This window comes from Solea solea, chromosome 3, assembly GCF_958295425.1.
Source record: "Solea solea chromosome 3, fSolSol10.1, whole genome shotgun sequence".
Lineage (NCBI taxonomy): Eukaryota > Metazoa > Chordata > Actinopteri > Pleuronectiformes > Soleidae > Solea > Solea solea.
In genome coordinates, this window is record NC_081136.1 from 3481831 (window position 1) to 3507744 (window position 25914).

The window sequence follows — 25914 nt, forward strand, 5'->3', positions numbered from 1 at the left end:
TATTACTCAACTATTTGTGTGGTTTTATGTCGTCACTGAGGTCAGCCTACATTTAAATGCTTATATTTTTTTTTTTCCACCCTCATCTGTGAGATTGGTCTCCACAAATAGAAACACAGAAAAGTCCACATAACACTGAGGTGGAGACAAATCTTAACAACCACGAGTGACTGAAATCATAATGTAAAAGGCCGGAGACGTACTCGCATTTTAATGTACTATTATTATCACTAATAATTTAAGTCATTGGTTCCCAAATGTCTCAAATTGATGATGCTAAAACAAAAAAGTCTTAACTATACATGTTTGCAGCCCTGGTTTTTGTGGTTTTTTCTGTGGTGTTGCCCCCTAGTGGAAAACTGCAGTAATACACATGTACATCTACTTTTTGAAAACCAAACCCACGTCGACACTGAGTTAAATATAGAGAATAGTAGATTCTGACGTCCTCCAATTGTTTTAAATGAACAACGTAGTGCCAATAATAGCCTAACTGCATTGCCCTTGTTAAGGTACGTAAAAAGCAAGTATATCTCCGGCTCTGAGAACAAGTCAATACTTTGGGGAAAACAGGTTAAAAATTTGCTTTCTCATGGACCAAAAAAAAAAAGCTAACGTCTGTGTCGTAAAAATATAAGTTAAAGCTTACTCGTATTCTATGTTGTTTGTTTAATCCAAAAACGTAGTTTCTGCATGTGATGGCTCCTAAAATCACCTTTTTTTTTCTTATATTTAAGCAAACAAGATAAAATGTCGCGTGTGTTTTAACTGCACGATTAAGACGAATTAGCACTTTGTTTACATTTTTTTTCATGTCACAGCTGATAATCGGATGAAGGAAATTAATATTTTTATCAACTATTTGAATAATAACAATTTCCTTAACTGAGATATTAAATGTGTTTTGGTTACAAAAACCCTTAAGAAAGCAAAGACTTAACTTTTCCCCAAAGTGTTAAAACTGTAAATCCCAAACGTCATCATCTGTTTTCTTGTTACTATTCTGCATTGTTTTTAAGTTTTTGATAATAAAAAAAATAAACCCTGTGTTTATTTCCCCTTTGTCTTTTTTCTTAAACACATTCATTCTCACGCAGTAAAAAAAACAAAAAAACAAACAGATTAATATAGTCATGGACTTTTTTTTATGTTGCATATGATACAAACATGTTTTTAACATCACGACAGACGAACTCCAACACGTTTGACAGCCGTGATTATAAATGCTCTGATATATAAACGGAAACAACTCATGATTATTTTTCTGTGCATAACGAAAGCTTTGCATGTGTTTAAGGCACAAAGAACCCTTATCTTGTCCGACACTGAGGCCTCAGTGCATCTCATTTTTTGTTTGGAATCACGTCCTAAACTTCCACACACACACACTTCAGTCATAATCAACGTCCTCTGTCCATTCATTGGTCCAAACTACTGCGTGATGAATATCAAAGTATACGAGTGCTTTAATGCTTTTTTATAGCAGGAGCGAGAATTTAACATAAGTGCCTTCTGTAGTTGTCTCCAAACCTCTCGTCTAGAAGGTGAACCTGCGGCTCTCGTCATGGCCGACCTTGTCCAGGTTGGGGTTGCAGGCAAACTGGATCATGGGCGGGGGTCCACACATGAGGACGAGGGTGTCCTCACCGGGAGGAGGGAGGTGTTCCCGCACCATGTCCTCACTGATGAAGCCCTGGCTGTACTCCCACTCTGAAACACACACAAATACTAGAGTCACATCTTTGTGTCACCACACATAGACGCAGCAGGGACACCTGGTGTTGAGGAAAAGAAATGCAATAGCAGTGGTTTAAGGCCACAGCTACATTAAACTGTATTCTTTAGTAATTTAAACAACTAATCAAATCATGTTTTTTTGGCTGAGTTTAACAAATAAATCATTAAGACTGAATTATTTGGATTCAAAAACATCATTTTAAGGTTTGAGAGACAATAACTAATGATGACCACTAATCACAGAACGTTCATTTACAAGTGTGCACTAGTGACACCTACTGCCCAGGACCTGTTATAGCATTACAGGTCCATTTTTTTTTCATGCTTTAAAACTTTTAGTTCACTTCAGTTAAGGTCAATGCATCAATTAATAACCTTTAAGACATTAACTTATCTCCTTAAGTGCAAATAATAAGTAATAAAATCAGTTTTTAATAAGAGTGAATATGCCATATTTTCCATACACATAATTATATTTAATTAAGAGGGAGAACTGCACTGAGACTTAGTTTATGTAGTTATAATTTTTAGCACCAAGAAAACAAAGCAACACAGAACAAATAAATGATGTAAAATGTACTTTAAGTGTATTCTGAATGATAACCCTACATCCTTCTAGCAAGTACTGTATAACAGAAATCTCAAAAGTGTACAACAGCAACCTCTGGTGGGCCCTGGAGGTACTGCAAGTGGCCAGAGAGATGATCCTCACCCTCAGGAGCTTTGTCCAGGGTGAACCACAGCTTAAAGCGGTCAGGGTGGTTCACCTGAATCTCCTCCAGCTCTGGCCGCAGCAGGATGTCCTTCTCCGTCTGCAGCCAAGGACGCAGACACAAGACAAATTGAGTGGATTTGTTAAGTTTCCTGGCTGCATATTAACGTGTGAAAGTTTAGAGTGGAGTGAAAGTCACCTGGTTGGCAAAGAGCAGGTGACAAACAGTCTGGTCTTCAGAATCCTTCATCACTGCTGTGATGAGCTGCAGCATCGGTGTGATTCCTAAGAGACAGAGACACGTGAGACAACACGTAGGGTACGTAAGCCGTTAAAAACGTCAGTGTTTCTAAACAACCAGATGAGACGTTACCTGTCCCTCCAGCAATCATCCCCACATGTTTGGCCGTCTTTGTCTCAGCTGGAGACTTTTTATCAGCCTGAATGGCAAAAGATCCTGTGAAAAAAACAGTAAAGTAAGTCACAGATTAACTTTCTTTTTATCAGAGACGAAAATTCTGACTAAATTAAAATATTCAATAATATTACAATATAATCTGGACTGTGACAATGACTTTTTTGCCATATTTTATGACTTTTTGTCACATTTTGGACGGCATACTAAAGTATCACTTTTTTGACAAATTTTCAACGACATACTTAACTATGACTTTTAATTTAAATTAAATTCCGACGTCAACTGAAACGTTCCAAAAGTAATAGTTTGACAATTGTTTTCTGTCACCTTTGCCTTTGTAAACGAGGAGACCACTCGGTCCTCTGAAGTCAATGGTGTCACTGATCCTCAAACTCTCCAGGTACTGACTCATCTTTCCGCCCTCAGGGAATTTCGGGTTTACACCCTTAAAGTAAACCTGTAGGTGACAGGAGGGGAAAAAAACCGTTTAAACTGTGTGTTTTAAATGCTGTAAAAATGTTCCTCAAAGGGTCCTGTACCTTCACCACCAGGTCCACGTAGCCTTTGTCGTCATCGCTGGACACAGGTGTGTACGGACGCACGACCAGTTTACCGTCGATTTTAGCAGACAGATAGATGTGTTGCCCTGGAAACAAAAACAATAAACACCATCAATCACAACACACATCATCTCAGTGCACTGTAAACCTTAATATAGATGTTTGACGACTATGAACAATGTTTCTTCTATGTGTAACTTATGTATTGTTAATCTTTTTTATTCCTCTTATTGTTAACTTTGTATTTTGTGTACTGAACTTTGGTCTTCTCTGCGGTTTAAAAATGTGCTTTATAAATGAAATTGTATTGGGTAATCAATACGTCTTTATTTTCTCCATTAACTGAGTACTTGTTTGGTCCACAAAATGTCAGAAGATGTTGAAAAATATTGATCAGTGTTTTCTCAAATGTCTTGTTTTGTCCATTTTTGTCCATCATAGCAGTTTTATTGATTTATTTGATATATAAATAGCGCAAATAAACCGGAAATATTCACATTTAAGTAAATAAACACTTAAATCGAAAGAGTTGAATAGTTGGTCGAGTAATTATTTAACTTAATGTTAGTTAATGTTTAGTGTTTGGAGTGAGTTCACATGTACTGACCGATAGGGAGACCGAGGACGTGTTCAGGCGATGGCAGAGCAAACCGGAACTTCCTTGTGTCATGGCTGACGATCTGAACAGGAAAGAAAAGACATTTTATTGAAAAGCCATTATACACGTCAAACTTTAGTATGTTGTCCAAAATGAGACAAAAAAATCATACTTTAGTATGTTGTCCAAAACTTGAAAAAAAAGTCATGCTTTAGTACGTCGTCCAAAACGTGACAAAAAAGTCATACTTAAGTATGTCGTCCAAAACTTGACAAAAAAGTCATACTTAAGTATGCCGTCCAAATTTTGACAAAAAAGTCATACTTTAGTATGTCGTCCAAAAAGTGACAAAAACGTCATAGGTTAGTATGTCGTCCAAAATGAGACAAAAAGTGATAGGTTAGTATGTCGTCCAAAATTTGACAAAGTGTCATACGTTAGTATGCCGTCCAAAATGAGACAAAAAAGTCATAGGTTAGTATGCCGTCCAAAATGAGACAAAAAAAAAATCATACTTTAGTATGTCGTCCAAAACTTGACAAAAAGTCATACTTTAGTATGTCGTCCAAATTTTGACAAAAAAGTCATACTTTAGTATGTCGTCCAAAATGAGACAAAAAAGTCACAGGTTAGTATGTCGTCCAAAATTTTACAAAAAAGTCATACTTTAGTATGTCGTCCAAAATTGGCCAAAAATGTCATAGTATATAGTATGTCGTCCAAAATTGGCCAAAAATGTCATAGTATAGTATCTCGTCCAAAATCTCTCAAAAATGTCATAGTATAGTATGTTGTCCAAAATCACTAAAAAATTTCATAATATAGTATGTCGTCCAAAATCACCCAAAAATGTCATTGTATAGTATGCCGTCTAAAATGTGACAAAAAAGTCATAGGTTAGTAAGTCGTCCAAAATGTGACAAAAAAAATCATACTTTAGTATGTCGTCCAAAACTTGACAAAAAGTCATAGGTTAGTATGTCGTCCAAAACTTGACAAAAAGTCATAGGTTAGTATGTCGTCCAAATTTTGACAAAAAGTCATAGGTTAGTATGTCGTCCAAAATTTGACAAAAAAGTCATAGGTTAGTATGTCGTCCAAAATTTGACAAAAAAGTCATAGGTTAGTATGTCGTCCAAAACTTGACAAAAAAGTCATACTTTAGTATGCCGTCCAAAATGAGACAAAAAAATCATAGGTTAGTATGTCGTCCAAATTTTGTCAAAAAGTCATACTTTAGTATGCCGTCTAAAATGTGACAAAAAAGTCATAGGTTAGTATGTCGTCCAAAATGAGACAAAAAAGTCATACTTTAGTATGTCGTCCAAAATGTGACAAAAAGTCATAGGTTAGTATGTCGTCCAAATTTTGACAAAAAAGTCATAGGTTAGTATGTCGTCCAAAATTTGACAAAAAAGTCATAGGTTAGTATGTCTACCAAAGTGTGACAAAAAAGTCATACTTGAGTATGCCGTCCAAAATGTGACAAAAAAGTCACAGGTTAGTATGTCGTCCAAAATGAGACAAAAAAGTCATACTTGAGTATGCCGTCCAAAATGTGACAAAAAAGTCATAGGTTAGTATGTCGTCCAAAATGAGACAAAAAAGTCATAGGTTAGTATGTCGTCCAAATTTTGTCAAAAAAGTCATACTTTAGTATGCCGTCTAAAATGTGAAAAAAAAGTCACAGGTTAGTATGTCGTCCAAATTTTGTCAAAAAAGTCGTACTTTAGTATGCTGTCTAAAATGTGAAAAAAAAGTCATAGGTTAGTATGTCGTCCAAAACTTGACAAAAAGTCATAGGTTAGTATGTCGTCCAAAACTTGACAAAAAGTCATAGGTTAGTATGTCGTCCAAAATTTGACAAAGTGTCATACGTTAGTATGCCGTCCAAAATGAGACAAAAAAGTCATAGGTTAGTAAGTCGTCAAAAATGTGACAAAAAAGTCATAGGTTAGTATGCCGTCCAAAATGAGACAAAAAAAAAATCATACTTTAGTATGTCGTCCAAAACTTTACAAAAAGTCATAGGTTAGTATGTCGTCCAAAATTTGACAAAAAAGTCATACTTTAGTATGTCGTCCAAAATGAGACAAAAAAGTCACAGGTTAGTATGTCGTCCAAAATTTTACAAAAAAGTCATACTTTAGTATGTCGTCCAAAATTGGCCAAAAATGTCATAGTATAGTATGTCTTCCAAAATTGGCCAAAAATGTCATAGTATAGTATGTCGTCCAAAATTGGCCAAAAATGTCATAGTATAGTATCTCGTCCAAAATCTCTCAAAAATGTCATAGTATAGTATGTTGTCCAAAATCACTAAAAATTTTCATAATATAGTATGTCGTCCAAAATCACCCAAAAATGTCATTGTATAGTATGCCGTCTAAAATGTGACAAAAAAGTCATAGGTTAGTAAGTCGTCCAAAATGTGACAAAAAGTCATAGGTTAGTATGTCGTCCAAATTTTGACAAAAAAGTCATAGGTTAGTATGTCGTCCAAAAATTGACAAAAAAGTCATAGGTTAGTATGTCGTCCAAAATTTGACAAAAAAGTCATACTTTAGTATGTCGTCCAAAATGAGACAAAAAAGTCACAGGTTAGTATGTCGTCCAAAACTTGACAAAAAAGTCATAGGTTAGTATGTCGTCCAAAATGACATCAAAATGTCATAGTTTAGTATGTCGTCCAAAATCACCCAAAAATGTCATTGTATAGTATGTCGTCCAAAATGACACCAAAATGTCATAGTTTAGTATGTCGTCCGAAATGACACCAAAATGTCATAGTTTAGTATTTCGTCCAAAATGACATAGTATGTCTATTAGAGTTACCTACAGATTTAAAGCTCATATCTAAGGGCTGCAGGTGGGATTTGAACCTAGGTTTCTGGTTCCAAAGCTGAGTGTTTACCAGGTGAGCCAACAGCAGAATGCTTTGTCAGTGGTCTTACTAACCTGTGACATTTCCATGTCATACTTTAGTATGCCGTCTAAAATGTGACAAAAAAGTCATAGGTTAGTATGTCGTCCAAAATGAGACAAAAAAGTCATACTTTAGTATGTCGTCCAAAATGTGACAAAAAGTCATAGGTTAGTATGTCGTCCAAATTTTGACAAAAAAGTCATAGGTTAGTATGTCGTCCAAAATTTGACAAAAAAGTCATAGGTTAGTATGTCTACCAAAGTGTGACAAAAAAGTCATACTTGAGTATGCCGTCCAAAATGTGACAAAAAAGTCACAGGTTAGTATGTCGTCCAAAATGAGACAAAAAAGTCATACTTGAGTATGCCGTCCAAAATGTGACAAAAAAGTCATAGGTTAGTATGTCGTCCAAAATGAGACAAAAAAGTCATAGGTTAGTATGTCGTCCAAATTTTGTCAAAAAAGTCATACTTTAGTATGCCGTCTAAAATGTGAAAAAAAAGTCACAGGTTAGTATGTCGTCCAAATTTTGTCAAAAAAGTCGTACTTTAGTATGCTGTCTAAAATGTGAAAAAAAAGTCATAGGTTAGTATGTCGTCCAAAACTTGACAAAAAGTCATAGGTTAGTATGTCGTCCAAAACTTGACAAAAAGTCATAGGTTAGTATGTCGTCCAAAATTTGACAAAGTGTCATACGTTAGTATGCCGTCCAAAATGAGACAAAAAAGTCATAGGTTAGTAAGTCGTCAAAAATGTGACAAAAAAGTCATAGGTTAGTATGCCGTCCAAAATGAGACAAAAAAAAAATCATACTTTAGTATGTCGTCCAAAACTTTACAAAAAGTCATAGGTTAGTATGTCGTCCAAAATTTGACAAAAAAGTCATACTTTAGTATGTCGTCCAAAATGAGACAAAAAAGTCACAGGTTAGTATGTCGTCCAAAATTTTACAAAAAAGTCATACTTTAGTATGTCGTCCAAAATTGGCCAAAAATGTCATAGTATAGTATGTCGTCCAAAATTGGCCAAAAATGTCATAGTATAGTATGTCGTCCAAAATCTCTCAAAAATGTCATAGTATAGTATCTCGTCCAAAATCTCTCAAAAATGTCATAGTATAGTATGTTGTCCAAAATCACTAAAAATTTTCATAATATAGTATGTCGTCCAAAATCACCCAAAAATGTCATTGTATAGTATGCCGTCTAAAATGTGACAAAAAAGTCATAGGTTAGTAAGTCGTCCAAAATGTGACAAAAAGTCATAGGTTAGTATGTCGTCCAAATTTTGACAAAAAAGTCATAGGTTAGTATGTCGTCCAAAAATTGACAAAAAAGTCATAGGTTAGTATGTCGTCCAAAATTTGACAAAAAAGTCATACTTTAGTATGTCGTCCAAAATGAGACAAAAAAGTCACAGGTTAGTATGTCGTCCAAAACTTGACAAAAAAGTCATAGGTTAGTATGTCGTCCAAAATGACATCAAAATGTCATAGTTTAGTATGTCGTCCAAAATCACCCAAAAATGTCATTGTATAGTATGTCGTCCAAAATGACACCAAAATGTCATAGTTTAGTATGTCGTCCGAAATGACACCAAAATGTCATAGTTTAGTATTTCGTCCAAAATGACATAGTATGTCTATTAGAGTTACCTACAGATTTAAAGCTCATATCTAAGGGCTGCAGGTGGGATTTGAACCTAGGTTTCTGGTTCCAAAGCTGAGTGTTTACCAGGTGAGCCAACAGCAGAATGCTTTGTCAGTGGTCTTACTAACCTGTGGCATTTCCATGTCATAGTTTAGTATGTCGTCCAAAATTGGCCAAAAATGTCAAAGTATAGTTAGTCGTCCAAAATTGGCCAAAAAAGTCATAGTATAGTATGTCGTCTAAAATGACACCAAAATGTCATAGTTTAGTATGTCGTCCAAAATCGCCCAAAAATGTCATAGTATAGTATGTCATCCAAAATGACATCAAAATGTCATAGTTTAGTATGTCGTCCAAAATCACTCAAAATGTCATAGTATAGTATGTCGTCCAAAATCTCTCAAAAATGTCATAGTTTAGTATGTCGTCCAAAATTGGCCAAAAAAGTTATAGTATAGTGTGTCGTCCAAAATCACTCAAAAAAGTCAAAGTATAGTAGGTCGTCCAATTAGACAAAAAAGTCATAGGTTAGTATGTTGTCCAAAAATCATTCAAAAAAGTCATAGTATAGTATGCCTTCCAAAATGAGACAAAAAAGTCATAGGTTAGTATGTCGTCCAAATTTTGTCAAAAAAGTCATACTTTAGTATGCCGTCTAAAATGTGAAAAAAAGTCACAGGTTAGTATGTCGTCCAAATTTTGTCAAAAAAGTCGTACTTTAGTATGCTGTCTAAAATGTGAAAAAAAAGTCATAGGTTGGTATGTCGTCCAAAACTTGACTAAAAAGTCATAGGTTAGTATGCCGTCCAAAATGAGACGAAAAAAAAAATCATACTTTAGTATGTCGTCCAAAATGTGACAAAAAGTCATAGGTTAGTATGTCGTCCAAAATGAGACAAAAAAGTCATAGGTTAGTATGTCGTCCAAAATGAGACAAAAAAGTCATAGTATAGTATGTCGTCCCAAAAATCAGTCAAAAAAGTCATAGTATAGTATGTCGTCCAAAACTTGACTAAAAAGTCATAGGTTAGTATGCCGTCCAAAATGAGACAAAAAAAAAATCATACTTCAGTATGTCGTCCAAAACTTGACAAAAAGTCATAGGTTAGTATGTCGTCCAAAATGTGACAAAAAGTCAAAGTATAGTATGTCGTCCAAAATGAGACAAAAAAGTCATAGTATAGTATGTCGTCCACAAATCAGTCAAAAAAGTCATAGTATAGTATGTCGTCCAAAATGAGACAAAAAAGTCATAGGTTAGTATGCCGTCCAAAATGAGACAAAAAAAAAAAATCATACTTTAGTATGTCGTCCAAAACTTGACAAAAAGTTATAGGTTAGTATGTCGTCCAAAACTTGACAAAAAAGTCATACTTTAGTATGTCGTCCAAAATGTGACAAAAAGTCATAGGCTAGTATGCCGTCCAAAATCAGACAAAAAAGTCATAGTATAGTATGTCGTCCAAAATTCATTCAAAAAAGTCATAGTATAGTATGTCGTCCAAAATGAGACAAAAAAGTCATAGTATAGTATGTCGTCCAAAAATCAGTCAAAAAAGTCATAGTATAGTATGTCGTCCAAAATGAGACAAAAAAGTCATAGTATAGTATGTCGTCCAAAACTTGACAAAAAAGTCATACTTTAGTTTCCAAAATGAGACAAAAAAGTCACAGGTTAGTATGTCGTCCAAAACTTGACAAAAAAGTCATAGGTTAGTATGTTGTCCAAAATTTGACAAAAAAGTCATACTTTAGTATGTTGTCCAAAATGAGACAAAAAAGTCACAGGTTAGTATGTCGTCCAAAACTTGACAAAAAAAGTCATAGGTTAGTATGTCGTCCAAAACTTGACAAAAAAGTCATACTTTAGTATGTCGTCCAAAATGTGACAAAAAAGTCACAGGTTAGTATGTCGTCCAAATTTTGTCAAAAAAGTCATACTTTAGTATGCCGTCTAAAATGTGACAAAAAAGTCATAGGTTAGTATGTCGTCCAAAATGAGACAAAAAAGTCATAGGTTAGTATGTCGTCCAAAATGAGACAAAAAGTCATAGGTTAGTATGTCGTCCAAAATGTGACTAAAAAGTCATAGGTTAGTATGCCGTCCAAAATGAGACAAAAAAATCATACTTTAGTATGTCGTCCAAAATGTGACAAAAAGTCATAGGTTAGTATGTCGTCCAAAATGTGACAAAAAGTCATAGGTTAGTATGTCGCCCAAATTTTGACAAAAAAGTCATAGGTTAGTATGTCGTCCAAAATTTGACAAAAAAGTCATACTTTAGTTTCCAAAATGAGACAAAAAAGTCACAGGTTAGTATGTCGTCCAAAACTTGACAAAAAAGTCATAGGTTAGTATGTTGTCCAAAATTTGACAAAAAAGTCATACTTTAGTATGTTGTCCAAAATGAGACAAAAAAGTCACAGGTTAGTATGTCGTCCAAAACTTGACAAAAAAAGTCATAGGTTAGTATGTCGTCCAAAACTTGACAAAAAAGTCATACTTTAGTATGTCGTCCAAAATGTGACAAAAAAGTCACAGGTTAGTATGTCGTCCAAATTTTGTCAAAAAAGTCATACTTTAGTATGCCGTCTAAAATGTGACAAAAAAGTCATAGGTTAGTATGTCGTCCAAAATGAGACAAAAAAGTCATAGGTTAGTATGTCGTCCAAAATGAGACAAAAAGTCATAGGTTAGTATGTCGTCCAAAATGTGACAAAAAAGTCATAGGTTAGTATGTCGTCCAAAACTTGACAAAAAAGTCATAGGTTAGTATGTCGTCCAAATCTTGACAAAAAAGTCATACTTTAGTATACCATCCAAAATGAGACAAAAAAAAAATCATACTTTAGTATGTCGTCCAAAACTTGACAAAGAAGTCATAGGTTAGTATGTCGTCCAAAACTTGACAAAAAAGTAATACTTTAGTATGTCGTCCAAAATGTGACAAAAAAAGTCATAGGTTAGTATGTCGCCCCAAAAATGTGATCAAAAAGTCACAGGTTAGTATGTCGTCCAAATTTTGACAAAAAAGTCATAGGTTAGTATGCCGTCCAAAATGAGACAAAAAAGTCATAGTTTAGTGTGTCGTCCAAAACTTGACAAAAAAGTCACAGGTTAGTATGTCGTCCAAAATGTGACCAAAAAAGTCATAGGTTAGTATGTCGTCCAAAACTTGACAAAGAAGTCATAGGTTAGTATGTCGTCCAAAATGAGACAAAAAAGTCATACTTGAGTATGTCGTCCAAAATGTGACCAAAAAAGTCATAGGTTAGTATGTCGTCCAAAACTTGACAAAAAAGTCATAGGTTAGTATGTCGTCCAAAACTTGACAAAAAGGTCATAGGTTAGTATGTCGTCCAAAACTTGACAAAGAAGTCATAGGTTAGTATGTCGTCCAAAATGAGACAAAAAAGTCATACTTTAGTATGTCGTCCAAAATGAGACAAAAGGTCATAGGTTAGTATGTCGTCCAAAACTTGACAAAAAAGTCATAGGTTAGTATGCCGTCCAAAATGAGACAAAAAAAAAAATCATACTTTAGTATGTCGTCCAAAACTTGACAAAAAAGTCATAGGTTAGTATGTCGTCCAAATCTTGACAAAAGTGTCATACTTTAGTATGTCGTCCAAAATGTGACAAAAAAAGTCATAGGTTAGTATGTCGCCCCAAAAATGTGATCAAAAAGTCACAGGTTAGTATGTCGTCCAAATTTTGACAAAAAAGTCATAGGTTAGTATGCCGTCCAAAATGAGACAAAAAAGTCATAGTTTAGTGTGTCGTCCAAAACTTGACAAAAAAGTCACAGGTTAGTATGTCGTCCAAAACTTGACAAAAAAGTCATAGGTTAGTATGTCGTCCAAAACTTGACAAAGAAGTCATAGGTTAGTATGTCGTCCAAAATGAGACAAAAAAGTCATACTTGAGTATGTCGTCCAAAATGTGACCAAAAAAGTCATAGGTTAGTATGTCGTCCAAAACTTGACAAAAAAGTCATAGGTTAGTATGTCGTCCAAAACTTGACAAAAAGGTCATAGGTTAGTATGTCGTCCAAAACTTGACAAAGAAGTCATAGGTTAGTATGTCGTCCAAAATGAGACAAAAAAGTCATACTTTAGTATGTCGTCCAAAATGAGACAAAAGGTCATAGGTTAGTATGTCGTCCAAAACTTGACAAAAAAGTCATAGGTTAGTATGCCGTCCAAAATGAGACAAAAAAAAAAAATCATACTTTAGTATGTCGTCCAAAACTTGACAAAAAAGTCATAGGTTAGTATGTCGTCCAAATCTTGACAAAAGTGTCATACTTTAGTATGTCGTCCAAAACTTGACAAAAAAGTAATAGGTTAGTATGTCGCCCCCAAAATGTGATCAAAAAGTCATAGGTTAGTATGTCGTCCAAAACTTGACAAAAAAGTCATAGGTAAGTATGTCGTCCAAAATTTGACAAGAAGTCATACGTTAGTATGCCGTCCAAAATGAGACAAAAAAGTCATAGTTTAGTATGTCGTCCAAATTTTGACAAAAAAGTCATACTTTAGAGTATGTCGTCCAAAATGTGACCAAAAAAGTCATAGGTTAGTATGTCGTCCAAAACTTGACAAAAAAGTCATAGGTTAGTATGTCGTCCAAAACTTGACAAAAAGGTCATAGGTTAGTATGTCGTCCAAAACTTGACAAAAAGGTCATAGGTTAGTATGTCGTCCAAAACTTGACAAAGAAGTCATAGGTTAGTATGTCGTCCAAAATGAGACAAAAAAGTCATACTTTAGTATGTCGTCCAAAATGAGACAAAAGGTCATAGGTTAGTATGTCGTCCAAAACTTGACAAAAAAGTCATAGGTTAGTATGCCGTCCAAAATGAGACAAAAAAAATAATCATACTTTAGTATGTCGTCCAAAACTTGACAAAAAAGTCATAGGTTAGTATGTCGCCCCCAAAATGTGATCAAAAAGTCATAGGTTAGTATGTCGTCCAAAACTTGACAAAAAAGTCATAGGTTAGTATGTCGTCCAAAATTTGACAAGAAGTCATACGTTAGTATGCCGTCCAAAATGAGACAAAAAAGTCATAGTTTAGTATGTCGTCCAAATTTTGACAAAAAAGTCATACTTTAGAGTATGTCGTCCAAAATGTGACCAAAAAAGTCATAGGTTAGTATGTCGTCCAAAACTTGACAAAAAAGTCATAGGTTAGTATGTCGTCCAAAACTTGACAAAAAAGTCATAGGTTAGTATGTCGTCCAAAACTTGACAAAAAGGTCATAGGTTAGTATGTCGTCCAAAACTTGACAAAGAAGTCATAGGTTAGTATGTCGTCCAAAATGAGACAAAAAAGTCATACTTTAGTATGTCGTCCAAAACTTGACAAAAAGGTCATAGGTTAGTATGTCGTCCAAAACTTGACAAAGAAGTCATAGGTTAGTATGTCGTCCAAAATGAGACAAAAAAGTCATACTTTAGTATGTCGTCCAAAATGAGACAAAAAAGTCATACTTGAGTATGCCCTCCAAAATGTGACAATAAAGTCACAGGTTAGTATGTCGTCCAAAACTTGACAAAAAAGTCATAGGTTAGTATGTCGTCCAAAACTTGACAAAAAGGTCATAGGTTAGTATGTCGTCCAAAACTTGACAAAAAAGTCATGTCGCCCAAGGTTGGGGGTTTGATTCCTGGCTCTGCTAGTCTATATGTGAATGGGTGAACTGTAGTGCAAAGCAGCTCATCAAGACTATGCAGATCAAAATACCAACTTTTCTTCTTCTGATTCTATTTGGTAGTAACCAGTAACAAAGATAGTGAGAGGAAATATAGTTGAGTAAAAGTACATAAATAACAAAGAAAAGTATAAATACGTGAATTTTGTACTTAAGTACGGTAACGAGGTATTTCTAAACACTGGACAGCATCAGTGGTACGTGAACGCACCTGCTGCGTTTAAGAACCCGAGGAAAACAGAGGAGAAAGCAGTGTAAACGTTTAAGTTGCTCACCTGTTTGTCTATGAGCCTCAGTGCATACTTAATGCTGGGGTCCTCGAGTGTGATAGCGGCTTTTCTCTTGGAGAAGAAGAGTCTGAAGATGAGGTTGATGATGCTGTCAACTCCGCCCCGGATCAGCTGCAACACAAAACGGTCAAGAGTCGAGCGCGGGCAGCCTTAGCACGAGCTAACGAAGATACTGTCAACTGTGTGTGTGAGATAGTGGGTGTGTGCGGCCTCAGTGGGGCGTTGCCCCGGTCTGTTTTCTACCACAGTCATATTGACTTTAATCCACAACGTGACTCATTCAAAATTCCTGTGGAAACTTAAGGCCCCGAGTTTTTCCAACAACTGGGGGGGGAAACAGTCAACGTTAGCTAACAGCAGCGCGCACATAGTTCTAACTTAAAATAACAGAGAGTGCGTGAAGTTTTCATGAAAGTTTACTTACGCCAATGATGTAGGACAACATTTTCAGTGCGTGTTCACTGCGGCAGGTTAGTAAACGAGCGTAAAATCCAGCACCAGGTGCGTCAACGAAGCAGCAACAACTCACTCACTGTGACACAGCTGCTGTACGAGCTGTCATGGAAACAAGCTAGCTGCAGAAACTGCGCACTTCCGGTCACAGTTTTACAAAACAAAAACATTGAGTTCACAAACATTGCTTACATTTACAAAATAATATATTACTTAGTTCATTATCAAATGATTTATTTAATTTATACATATAAATTATATAACTATAACTAATGATTGCTAATGATTGCTTTATAGTGCGGCCTTGATCTTTTTAAAGAAGGACATGTTTTTACTTCCGGTATGACCACTGCTATTTTTTGCTAACCTGACGGAGAAGTCGCTGCAGCGAGAACTCAAACGTAATGTCCTGTGAGGATTATCAAAATAAAAGCTATCAATATTTTTTTTTAAATTCCTTTTGTCTTTTTTCCGCCCCACAATTTACGTTTATTTATATGGTAATCATTCATTTATATATATATATGTATGTATGTATACAAATCCTGTACCTGTTGTGTTTATTTGCCATGTTGGTTTTCATGTTTGTATAATTTATTTTCAAAAAAATATATATTTTTAAGTGTTCAAAACTAATAAAACCTAAAGAAAATTTAATTAAACGTGTGACCTAGTTGTGTAGGTTAATAATACATATAACCTGGCGTTTTGTCATGTTTTTGGTGTGCTTCACTAAATTGTGTGACATGTTTTATGTCTCAGTACATGTGACTTGTAACCTGTAGTAACTTATTATATTAAATAACGAATTTTAGACATGTTTAATGTAAATGTTCAAATTCAAATGTAAATTCAAAACACGTGATTAAGTGACCTTGACACCAGTATAAGGCTCATGCAGTGTGTCATTCTCCTGTTTGTCCTCAAGATGGCAGTAGTGATCTTTCCAAACAGGCTGGTGTGGAAGATGCAAAGAAGCAAATGTCACTAAAACTGGGATTTGTCATGCAAGTCATGCATCCATACGCATTTATTTTATTTCAGATACCAGAGGAGATTTTGTGCATTTGCGATCTATAACCTACCACCACTGTAACACTCGCTCACTAATCGATACACATTTTTGTTATTAAATGTCGTGTGTAACGTGTATGAGGATTTACTGGCAGATATTCAACATAAACCTATATAAAAAAAAGTGCGAATAACAGCGTAATTGCTTCAAAATAAAAATCTATTGTTTTTTTTGTTTGTTGCCTTTAGGCAAAAGGCTTTTGCTTCACTTTGTAAAAGTTGGCGCGTTCCATTTGTAGTCGGAACTCGGAATTTTCCAACTAAGAAACTCGGAGCAACCTCACAAACCTCTTTCACCAACTTTACCCGTTTGTTGTTCAGCATGGAATCTCACGTCAACAGTGGAGAGCGAGAGACAGTGGGACAGTGTCGATCACACTGCTAGAGGGGGGACTTGACGTTAGTCTACGTACATCAAGCAATGCAGGGCATGAAACAGCAGGTGGCGTCGTAACAAACAAGGGAGACATTTACCTAAATATCAAATGAACGTCAAGAACTTTCAAAAGGATTTCATGGACCTGTGGGAACCCTGATTGCAAAGGTTTGCGGGTCAATAAAGACAAAAACATGACATACGTTTCTGTATCAACAGGAAATAAAACATTTTTTTTATTTTTTATTTATTGATCATTTGTGTGTATATGAAGTTATATAACAACAGTCAGAAAACTCCACAGAGTGAATCACTACACAAAGTGAAAAACGGAAAGAAAAACTGTCAAAACACCTCGTCAAAAAAAAAACAACAAAAAAAACCCAGAAGAATAAGAAGAAAGGTATACACAGCAAATATAACTGTCAGCGCGGCTCGCCGGCAACCGGAGCGAGCGATATGGCAAGGAAAAAACACCCCAAACAGTTTCTACGAGAATCACAGAGAGAAAAAGTTTTCCACGCACAAAATACTCAAGCAGGCAGTTGATATACACAAAGGCAACTAGGATCTTTCTACAGCATCAGATTCTAATACTTTACACAGCTTTGTTTCTGAAAGGTCAGTGTTGGCTTTTTGTGTGCCGGCGTCACTGCAGAGAGAAATCGTAAAGTTCCTCGTCACATGGAGAGTTTTGGATAGGAAATTGGATGGGGGGGGGGGGGGGTTATTTATTTTGTAAAGGTTTTTTTCTACGAACTCTGGTAGGAAATTGTAATAAAAGGAGCATTGCGCTGCAGTGCAGGTCATGGCTTTTTGCTTTGTGGGTGAGTCTTTTTTTTTTCCTTTTTTCACTCACAAACCTCCCAAACTGTTGGGTGATGCAATGCTGCCCGTTACTCAATTCCCCTGGTTTGATCAGTACAATTCTTTTTCTTATCCCCCGTTTTAGATCTGAAGCTGTGCTGGAAATCATGAAAAACATAAATAATTAAATAAAAATGCTCCCTCTAGTGGAGAGGGAGTGGGAGTGCAGCTGTATTGGAATGCTATCAGACAGCGGGGAGTTTGTTTTTAACCCCCAAAGCAATTGGAAAATAAATCCATAAATAATAAGTTGAAAAAAATACAAACAAAATGACAATTATTTTGTTTTAACAGAAAGTGCAAAGTACATCTAATCTCACGGTTAAAATAATCTACACCAACACACAGTCCATACTGTACATTCAGTTTTCACCTCAAATATAAAACAGGGCAGTTAAGTTAAATTAAATTTAACAAGAAAAACAAAAGCATGAGGAGAAAATGATGGGAAATGATGCTGATGACATTTAGTGTATGGCTGATAGATATAGATATATATAAGTAGATATATATGCGGCTGAATAATCCTATTCATGTCACTTTGCATTTAAGTGATGTAAATATGTACATGGCTTCTTTTTTTTTTTTTTTTTTAATAAAGTGGGGGATTATGTGAGTGCAGAACGCGGTTTGGTCTTTTAAACTGATAACTCCCTGAAACGTCTGGTGCTGGAACTGTGAGCAAGAAGAAAACAAAAAAAAAAAAGACAAAAAAAATGGGAGGGAACCGTACGCAGAGGTCGACAGGCGTCAAGCTCCGACCTATAGACAAATCCGGCAAAGAAGCGGAAGTGATGCTGTGGCATCTTTCTACTTTTACCTGTTTATGTTTCATTTTTCTTTTTAATTGAACAGTAACGTCATAAACCCGGCCCAGGAAGCCGTTTGCACCGCAGCAATGATGCAGCTAGATGGCGGTACACACACAAATCCGCCGGGCCGGATTCGTCTATATGAGCTGAATCTACGTGTGCTGTGTCCTAACCATGTCTCTGGGAGGTCAGCGTACTTGAAGGCCAACGGATCTATTTGGTTTTTAAGAAAATAAAAACATCGGGAAAACGAGCAACGAGAATGATCAGTTGTTGTTTTTCCGACCCGGAAACTATCACTATCGTTATCGCTACTTTCTGTTATATAATATCTTAACCATCATAGAATTTTATATTCTATCTGTGCAAATTTTCCGTACATTTTTGTATTCACAAACATAGAGTAAAAAAACTCCAGAAATCCAAGAGCGCACGTGGACCCAATGCACCCACTGTGCGCATAACAGTGTCACAGCGATAGTTTCCGGGGTCACAACAGAATAAACTGTGCTCGTTTTCATTTTCTTACAAACAAAAATCCGTTAGCCGTCACATACACGGACCCTGGAAAGGAAAGGAATTTTTTTTCTCTCGGGACTGGAATGAATCCGGACAACGTCACCCATTTGAACACAATGGGATGAACACATAAATATTGCACAGTGCTCAACAAAATGCTGTGTGAAGCGACTCGCTAACGCTCGGGATTTAAAATTTCTTTTTGAATCTGCGCGGACGACACAGCGCTCTCCCTCTCCCTCTCTCTCGTTTCTCTGCATGTAGAAGGGAAAATGGCGTTAAACGCTACGACATCACTACAGAACAAACCTACTGATAAGTCTACATCTCTACACACACGCACGCACACACACACACACACGCACGCGCACACGGCAGTCACAGTGATACACAACAGCAGTCTTCAGAGACTCCTATGGAATGACACGTAGCTTTTTTTCATAATAGTGCTATCAACTACACAAGAACATTGAAAAACATTTAGAAAGTCCTCCTGAAGCTTAGTATCGAGTATACGCAAGAGGTTCCTCCGAGATAAGAGACTTCAATGGTTTTTCATGGATTACAAACTTATTCCCGTTCCTGATTTGGACCCATAGTAAAGGACATGATGGACTAAATCGCCTACACAGACCATTAACTTTTACGGTTGTTGTTTCTCTTGGTGTCGCCGTGCAAACAACAGGTAAAACAAACAACGGCTATTGTTGCTGGCTGATTTGTCGTCACTGCTTTTCCCGCTTAATAATCAATGGATCGATCACGCAGGAGGATTTCTGGCCCCGCCCCCCCATGGAATTAGATTTGAGTCAATATTTTTCAAACACTTTTCACGAAGCAAGCAACACACTTTATGAATTGAGCAAAACAAAATGAACCACACAATCAAAATCCCTTGTTCTTTGCGTTGTGGTTTTTTGTTCGCGATACTGACCATGGGCGGGGCCATAGGAAGCTGCCTGCATTGGCTACGCAAGTTTTCCCCCGTAAGACTGTTAGTTATTATACATTGTCAGATTATCTTTAAGGTATTAGCTTTGTTGAACGTCAGATACTTATAATTATTTTGTCGCATGTCGACGGGGAGTGCCAATCAGCAGGCAGCTTCCTAAAGCCCTGCTATACTTCCGCGCAAAATTCCGATCATTTCAAACGAAACATTTATTTTCAAATCAATGAAATACAATATTTTTGAATGACTAAATAAAATGTGTGTATTTTGAATTTGTGGTTTGCTTCTAAAAACGTGTTATGTTATATAATATTGACACAAATCTAATTCCATAGCCCCGCCTCCCCCTGCAGGTGTCCTGAAATAAACCCAACCAACAAAAAAAGTCTTACGAGGTCAACGAGCAAGTTCTCGAAGACATCCAGTGCAAAACAGCAGCCACATAGAAGGTTAAAACTGGCAGTAAAACATGGCTCGCTCTAATGTCACTGTGAGAAGGCAACGCAAAAGCAAAGACTGCGATTCGACGGCACCACTGCAGCCACTGAAGACATTGTTCCCGATAAACCAAAGCTACGACCACGAGCACGTGGGCGGGAGTGTCCGCGACGCCTCCCTGAAAATGGCAGTGTTTAAGAAACTCGCTCCGTCAACTTAACGCAAAGTCTAAACGATTCATCTTCCCTCTCCTCTGCTCTGACTGAAGGCAAGGGGGTAGTGTCAGTAAAGAGCGCCCCCTGGTGTCAGTGAATTTCCCCACCACCCCCCGTCCCCGTCCCCAGCCTTTAGGAAAGATCGTAAAAAAAATCATGCAGGTCACTAAAAATAGTCATAGACGTTGAAATTTGCTCTAAAAAATAGTCTTCTTTAAAACCCTCCTGGCCTGAACGCGATATTCCCTACGACATTAACGTAAACAAAATATCGTAAAATTAGCTTAAGGACACAATGGCTACAACTTGGTGCTTTTTCTGTTTTCTTTTTTTTAAATCCACACGGGGCCACAAGGTTTTTTTTTTTTGGGAAAAAAAAAGATTTAAAAAAAAAACAACAACAAGACAAACCCTTCGTCGTCGTGAATGATTTAAAACGTGGGCCTGTTTTTATCCGCAGGAAAATCAAACGCTCGGTGGTTTCGTGCGGACTATTGTTTCCCGGAGATCATGTGCATCGAGCTGAACTTTTACCTAAGTACAAAAAGTCATAAGAAATCATGTGCTTGTATTATTTCCAGCAGCATAATCGTAGTTTTTACCCCCACTGAACCATAGTAGTTAATGGCCTCGTATGTACGTATATTTGGAGATTTGTGTGAGTGTGTATAATATTTTATGTCATAATCCTCGACATCGTCCTTTTCCCACTAGCAGGTCAGAATTTTTTTTTTATCTCTTCCCATCTGGAATGCAATAAGGTAATAAGGTAGAATTTCTTTTTAAATCCTGGGATATATATATATATATATATATGTATATATATATATAGAATATTGGCTTTCCTCTATATCTGCATTTACAGAATTTAAAATAGAACATCTTATTAAAAACATCGAGATATACACAGATTAAGAAACGGGTAACAACATACAAACACATAAACTAGAAATCATTTTTGTCTGCATACGCAATAATATATATACAACTGTGTGGTGCAATAAATTCTTTCAGTCATGCGCTATCTATACAGATCATATTGCTTAAAAGAAGTGGGGGACGGGGCATTTGGTCAGGGGCGGGGTCGATGTGGTGACGGGGAACGAACGGCGGAATCAAACTGGAACAAGAAACGCGTTAAAAAAACATAAAAGTAGAAGGGGGACGAAAAAAAGCACAGGGCGTTTCAACAGCTGTGTGAAATCAGGAGGCGGGGCTAAACAGGAGGGCGGGGCGGAGGAGGGGCTTACATGGATGGACCCATATATCACTGAGGTATTTACACATAACTGGCTAAAGAGTACTACAAGGCAGGCGCTTGAAAGGGGCCCCCCCATCTATTTCTTGGTGGAGAGCTGAGCGTCCACCTCCTCCTCGGGCTTCAGCACGTGCCACTGGGCGATGGGTCTCCGCGGGTTGGCCAGCATGTCGGACCAGTGGCGCAGCTCCGTCCCCGAGCTGTTCAGGCCCACGAAGACTTTGCCGATGGCGTCGTTCTTGCCGATCTTGTCATAGTCCAGAACGGTTATAACGATTTGCACTTTCTGTGGACGAAGGGGTACGAAGAGGGAGAGATGAATCAGTGACTCTGATGAGCATCATGATAATCAGGCCGTCTGGATTTAGGTTTGATTTTACGACTCGAGGATCGTCATAAAAAAGCGCTTCTGCTTCCCTTTTTCCAAAATAACTTCAACTTTTTAATATTTCTGACACTACTGCTAAAGCTAATGCTAATCGTACTTCAGCTGCTCTTATAGTTTTAGAATTGTATTGATCAATAAAATATTACAGACAAATACTGATCTTCCTCTGCTAATGCTAAAACTACTGCTTGTACTACAAAAATATTACCTACCTACCTACAACTGCTACTGTTGATGCTACGGCTAAAGCTAATGCTAATGGTACTTTTGCTGCTGCTACAGGTTTTTGATACTGTACCACTAAAACTACTACATCTTTACTAGTATTACTATTAGTAATACTACTACTTTTTCTGATGCCACTGTACTAGTACTACGTTTACTACTACTACAGGTACTTCTAGTGCTGCATTATACTACCACAGTACTCACTGCTGCTCCTGCTACTACTAATGCACAACTGTTGCTACTAAGTACTACTACTACTAGTACTGCACTATTCTCGCACTGATAATTATACAGTGATCGACTCTTCAGCTCTTAGCGATCAGATTAAAAAAGAGAGAACATGCTTGAATGTGCAGCTCTAAATAAATTGATTGATTTGAACGTGGGTTGATTGAGATCAACACACTTTTATAATTGAATCCGTGGAAGTTTGTGGACCCAAACCTGTAAATTTGTGAGCCACGACAGACTTCAATCAATTTGACTCACTTATACTGACTTGCCTGAGGAGATTAATGTTGTTCATTGCTCTTCAGTTTCTGTCACAGTTTGTGTATTTTTAAAAAACTAATTCAGGTTTTTTTGTTGTTTAGAACATTTTCTGACTGGAAACTTATGTTTGTAAAGATGATTATTCTCCCGCACCAAAGCCCATAGAGAAAACTATGGGCTTTTGTCCCCTTGTGCGTTTTTAGCACAAGGGGACACAGGAGTTCTTGTCCTACTTCTGCCTTTTTGGCAAATGTGTGTCACTTAGAGAAACGCTAAATAAAAGTTTTCAACCACTGAAGTCACCATGGAAAACACTTAAAACTCACTGATGGAGGCGGCAAATAATCAACAGCATCTGCGTGCTGTAACGTCAAAATCGCTGATTTTCTATATGGGGTTTGGTGCGGTGGGATAAAGTGGGTTACGGAAAAAGTCCGTGAAATGGTGGGAAAATGTGGAGAATACATAGTAAAGAGATTGAAGATTGAAGAGTAGATTTTTATTAAAAGGGCCTTTTGTTAAATGGCTACAACTTGTTTGTACAATACCAGTATAATGACAATAAAGATGCTTTCCTTTCCTTTCCTTTCCTTTTTCTTTGTTTTTTGCAAAGTCACTCAAAAATCCTTAACTATCGTTGAATCTTTTCTTCCGTATTGATTTGGGAAAACATTAAGGTGTAATAAACACTAAAGTGCATGGAATCGCACACACAAATTTCAAGAAACGAGTCTGATTTGAGCTCAAGTGCCTTCTTATTATTACACTGTTATGATGAAAAGCCACTAAACTGATTATTTGGTCAATGAGCTCTCACTTATCGTTTTTGTGTGAAACCAAACACTTTGTCTCCACGGTGAAGGCACCTGAAGAAATCTAATTATTCACTCAAAAGCTTCGGAGGGCGTTAACGTAAAACAAAACGAAACATAAAAAGAGAGAGAATCATACCTGGATTTGTTCGAATGGGACCTCAAAGCTGAAAGACTCGTTGTAGTAAGGGTTCAGGGTGTTCTTCTTGATTGTCGTCTTCTTCTTCTTCAGCCGCTTGCCGTTCTGCATCAGGTGGATCTTTGCGTACGGATCTGCGGAGACGAGTTAAAGTGACAAGTGAAGAGTTAAGAGTTTGTCTCCGTGAACAAATTCACAAACTCCGTGCCCTGGAAATCTCAAAGAACTCATCATTTCTGAAGCTTTTGTGTTTTTTTTGCTCGAGTTGTTTCTCTGGACTTTGACGAGACACAGTTCTTCCTACTCGAGGTGGAGTCTTTTTTTTATGAGCGATGATTAGACAGCCGCCTGCGTCCATCACAGAGACCGAAAAACAAGGACGGTGGGAAAAATGAGACACGATATCAGCCGGAAGGAATCTCTAAAGTTTTTGTCAGGTGAGCTCAAAGAATCCAGAGATCTAGTAGATCTCGTGTCACCAGGAGACATTGCACACAGGCAGTGATTTCCCTACATTGCGCTAGTAAAGCGAGCACAGGATGGAGTATAACTGTAAAGACAAAGAATAGTGCTGTTCTTAAGTCTAAATGCTGACAGTTTTTCTGACCGTAAAGAGGCAGAACGACAACAAAAGCGTCACATAACGAGCTCTCGCTGCCGTTTCACACATACATTAAATGACCCGGGGAAGCAGAGTTTTCCTCATTTGGGCTCAAAGTGAAACGTATTCATCTTCCTCATAAAGTGACAACACACTCGTCGCCCAGCGCGGCGGCTGCTCTCAGCAGGAGAGTAATAATGGACACCCACTCCATTAGCTGCCTGCTACCTTTTCACTCATCTCTCTGTCATTTACTTATTCCGCAGGGTTTTTTGTTTTTTTCTCCAGTCACTCACTGATTTCTGTGGTTTTTCTCTCGATAGTCATGTCAGCTGCTCTGGATGAGTCTGCACTCGTCGTTATCCCGTAAAACAAAAAAGAGAAATTGGATGAAAGGGAAGTAAATGGAGCTCCCGAATTTCAACCCGTTAACAGCGAGCGCATCGTCAGCGTCACGTTTAGGAAAGCGCTCTTTGCATTCGGGTAATTACGCGAGGGTTTGTGCTATCGGACGAATTCCAAACAGTTTCTGAAAGCTGTGAACTTGCACTTCAAAGCACAACCATGTGGTTATTACGGTAATTTCACTGACACACACTCGGAGAAGAGATCATAGAATTTCATCAAATAATGTTTAATAACAATTTAATACTCACATTTTGTTTTTCTTGACTTTAAACTGTTCAGACGCTCTTTTAATATACAGTAAATATTGTACATAACTGCCAGGTGTTGAAAGTTCAAAGTGTTCTGGAATAATGGGCAAAATCATTTACTCGCAGGACATTTTCTGGCCCTTTTATGAGTAAAATAAGCACAAAAAAGGGCCAGATGGACATTTTTGAGGCTTGGGTGAAGGGTTAACGTGACGGTGACGGTGTGTTGTTGTGAAACCACACAAGACAACGTTTCCACAAGAGATGAAGTGTCGTACAGCTTCGAGTTATGCCAGAGTTTTCGTTGCAAAATTTCACTACGGTGGCCTTCACACACCACAAACTACGTCATACTCAAACGTCTATTTTGTCTATTTAGGCTGCCGTAGGAACATGGCCCGTGTCTAAAGTACATATAAAAGGTTAACACTATGAAGACTGAAATAGACAGAAATATCAAAGAAACAACAACAAAAAAAACAGGCGTTTCATTTCTCGCTGAAAGTGAAAATTGTCTCTGGGAGATTTGATGGAAAAACACTCTTTGGCATTTTCAACAAACCAGAATTAGAACAATTCTTCTTTTTTTTTTTCTTCACCTCCTGCCACTCTTTCAAACTCAGCAACGAGTGAATAATCCTGCAAGAGTGCGATTCACAACGTCACACTTGGAAAAAGGTGCAAATTAAGAGGCGGAGAGGTGAAATTACCACATTCTCCAGTGTTTTATTTTACATGACTAACATATCTCTGCAAAAAAAAAAAAAAAACCACAAAAAACAGGTGTCAGTGGATATTTTGAGTAGTGGAAAAGTGCTTTCTCATCTTAGCTCATTCAAAACTCATATGGCATTTTGGACAATGAGTATCTATTCTGGCCACTAGGGGGCCAGTGGAGTAAAAAAACAGTCTATTCAGTAGATACAAACATGAGAACACAGTAAATTTTGCCGTGTTAAAGTCCATCCATCCATTTTCTACCTCTTTATCCTCCACAGGAGGGGGTTGATGTGCCAATCTCAGCTG

General features: G+C 37.1%; 2 protein-coding genes across 5 annotated transcripts in view; both read right to left on the reverse strand.

The window, feature by feature from the left end:
* Positions 1 to 1126: 1126 nt before the first annotated feature.
* On the reverse strand, positions 1127 to 15189 carry LOC131456662 (NADH-cytochrome b5 reductase 3). The gene is made up of 9 exons (XM_058625172.1): positions 15033 to 15189; positions 14594 to 14719; positions 4035 to 4107; positions 3407 to 3513; positions 3195 to 3324; positions 2823 to 2906; positions 2649 to 2734; positions 2450 to 2549; positions 1127 to 1710 (listed from the first exon to the last, which is right to left on the reverse strand). Exons 1-9 carry the CDS (start codon positions 15051 to 15053, stop codon positions 1538 to 1540), a joined length of 900 nt encoding a protein of 299 aa, XP_058481155.1. The 5' UTR covers positions 15054 to 15189; the 3' UTR covers positions 1127 to 1537.
* Positions 15190 to 17227: 2038 nt separating this feature from the next.
* Positions 17228 to 25914, reverse strand: part of syt1a (synaptotagmin Ia) — a 170769-nt gene continuing 162082 nt past the window's right edge. For all 4 annotated transcript variants that reach the window (XM_058624067.1, XM_058624070.1, XM_058624069.1 and 1 more), the window contains 2 exons: positions 23632 to 23765; positions 17228 to 21858 (listed from right to left, as the gene is read on the reverse strand). In XM_058624067.1, coding sequence (XP_058480050.1) covers positions 21652 to 21858; positions 23632 to 23765 — 341 coding nt within the window. In that variant the 3' untranslated portion in view covers positions 17228 to 21651. The remainder of the gene's footprint in view (positions 21859 to 23631; positions 23766 to 25914) is intronic.

What these genes read in the sequence shown, in the direction of transcription:
- LOC131456662 (XM_058625172.1), bottom strand. Translation starts at nt 15,053, where the DNA reads ATGTTGTCCTACATCATTGGC. An exon ending in TGAGGCTCATAGACAAACAG is followed by an intron (nt 4,108 to 14,593) that starts GTGAGCAACTTA and finishes TTTCCTGTTCAG; the next exon opens with ATCGTCAGCCATGACACAAG. An exon ending in CGTCCTCGGTCTCCCTATCG is followed by an intron (nt 3,514 to 4,034) that starts GTCAGTACATGT and finishes TTTTGTTTCCAG; the next exon opens with GGCAACACATCTATCTGTCT.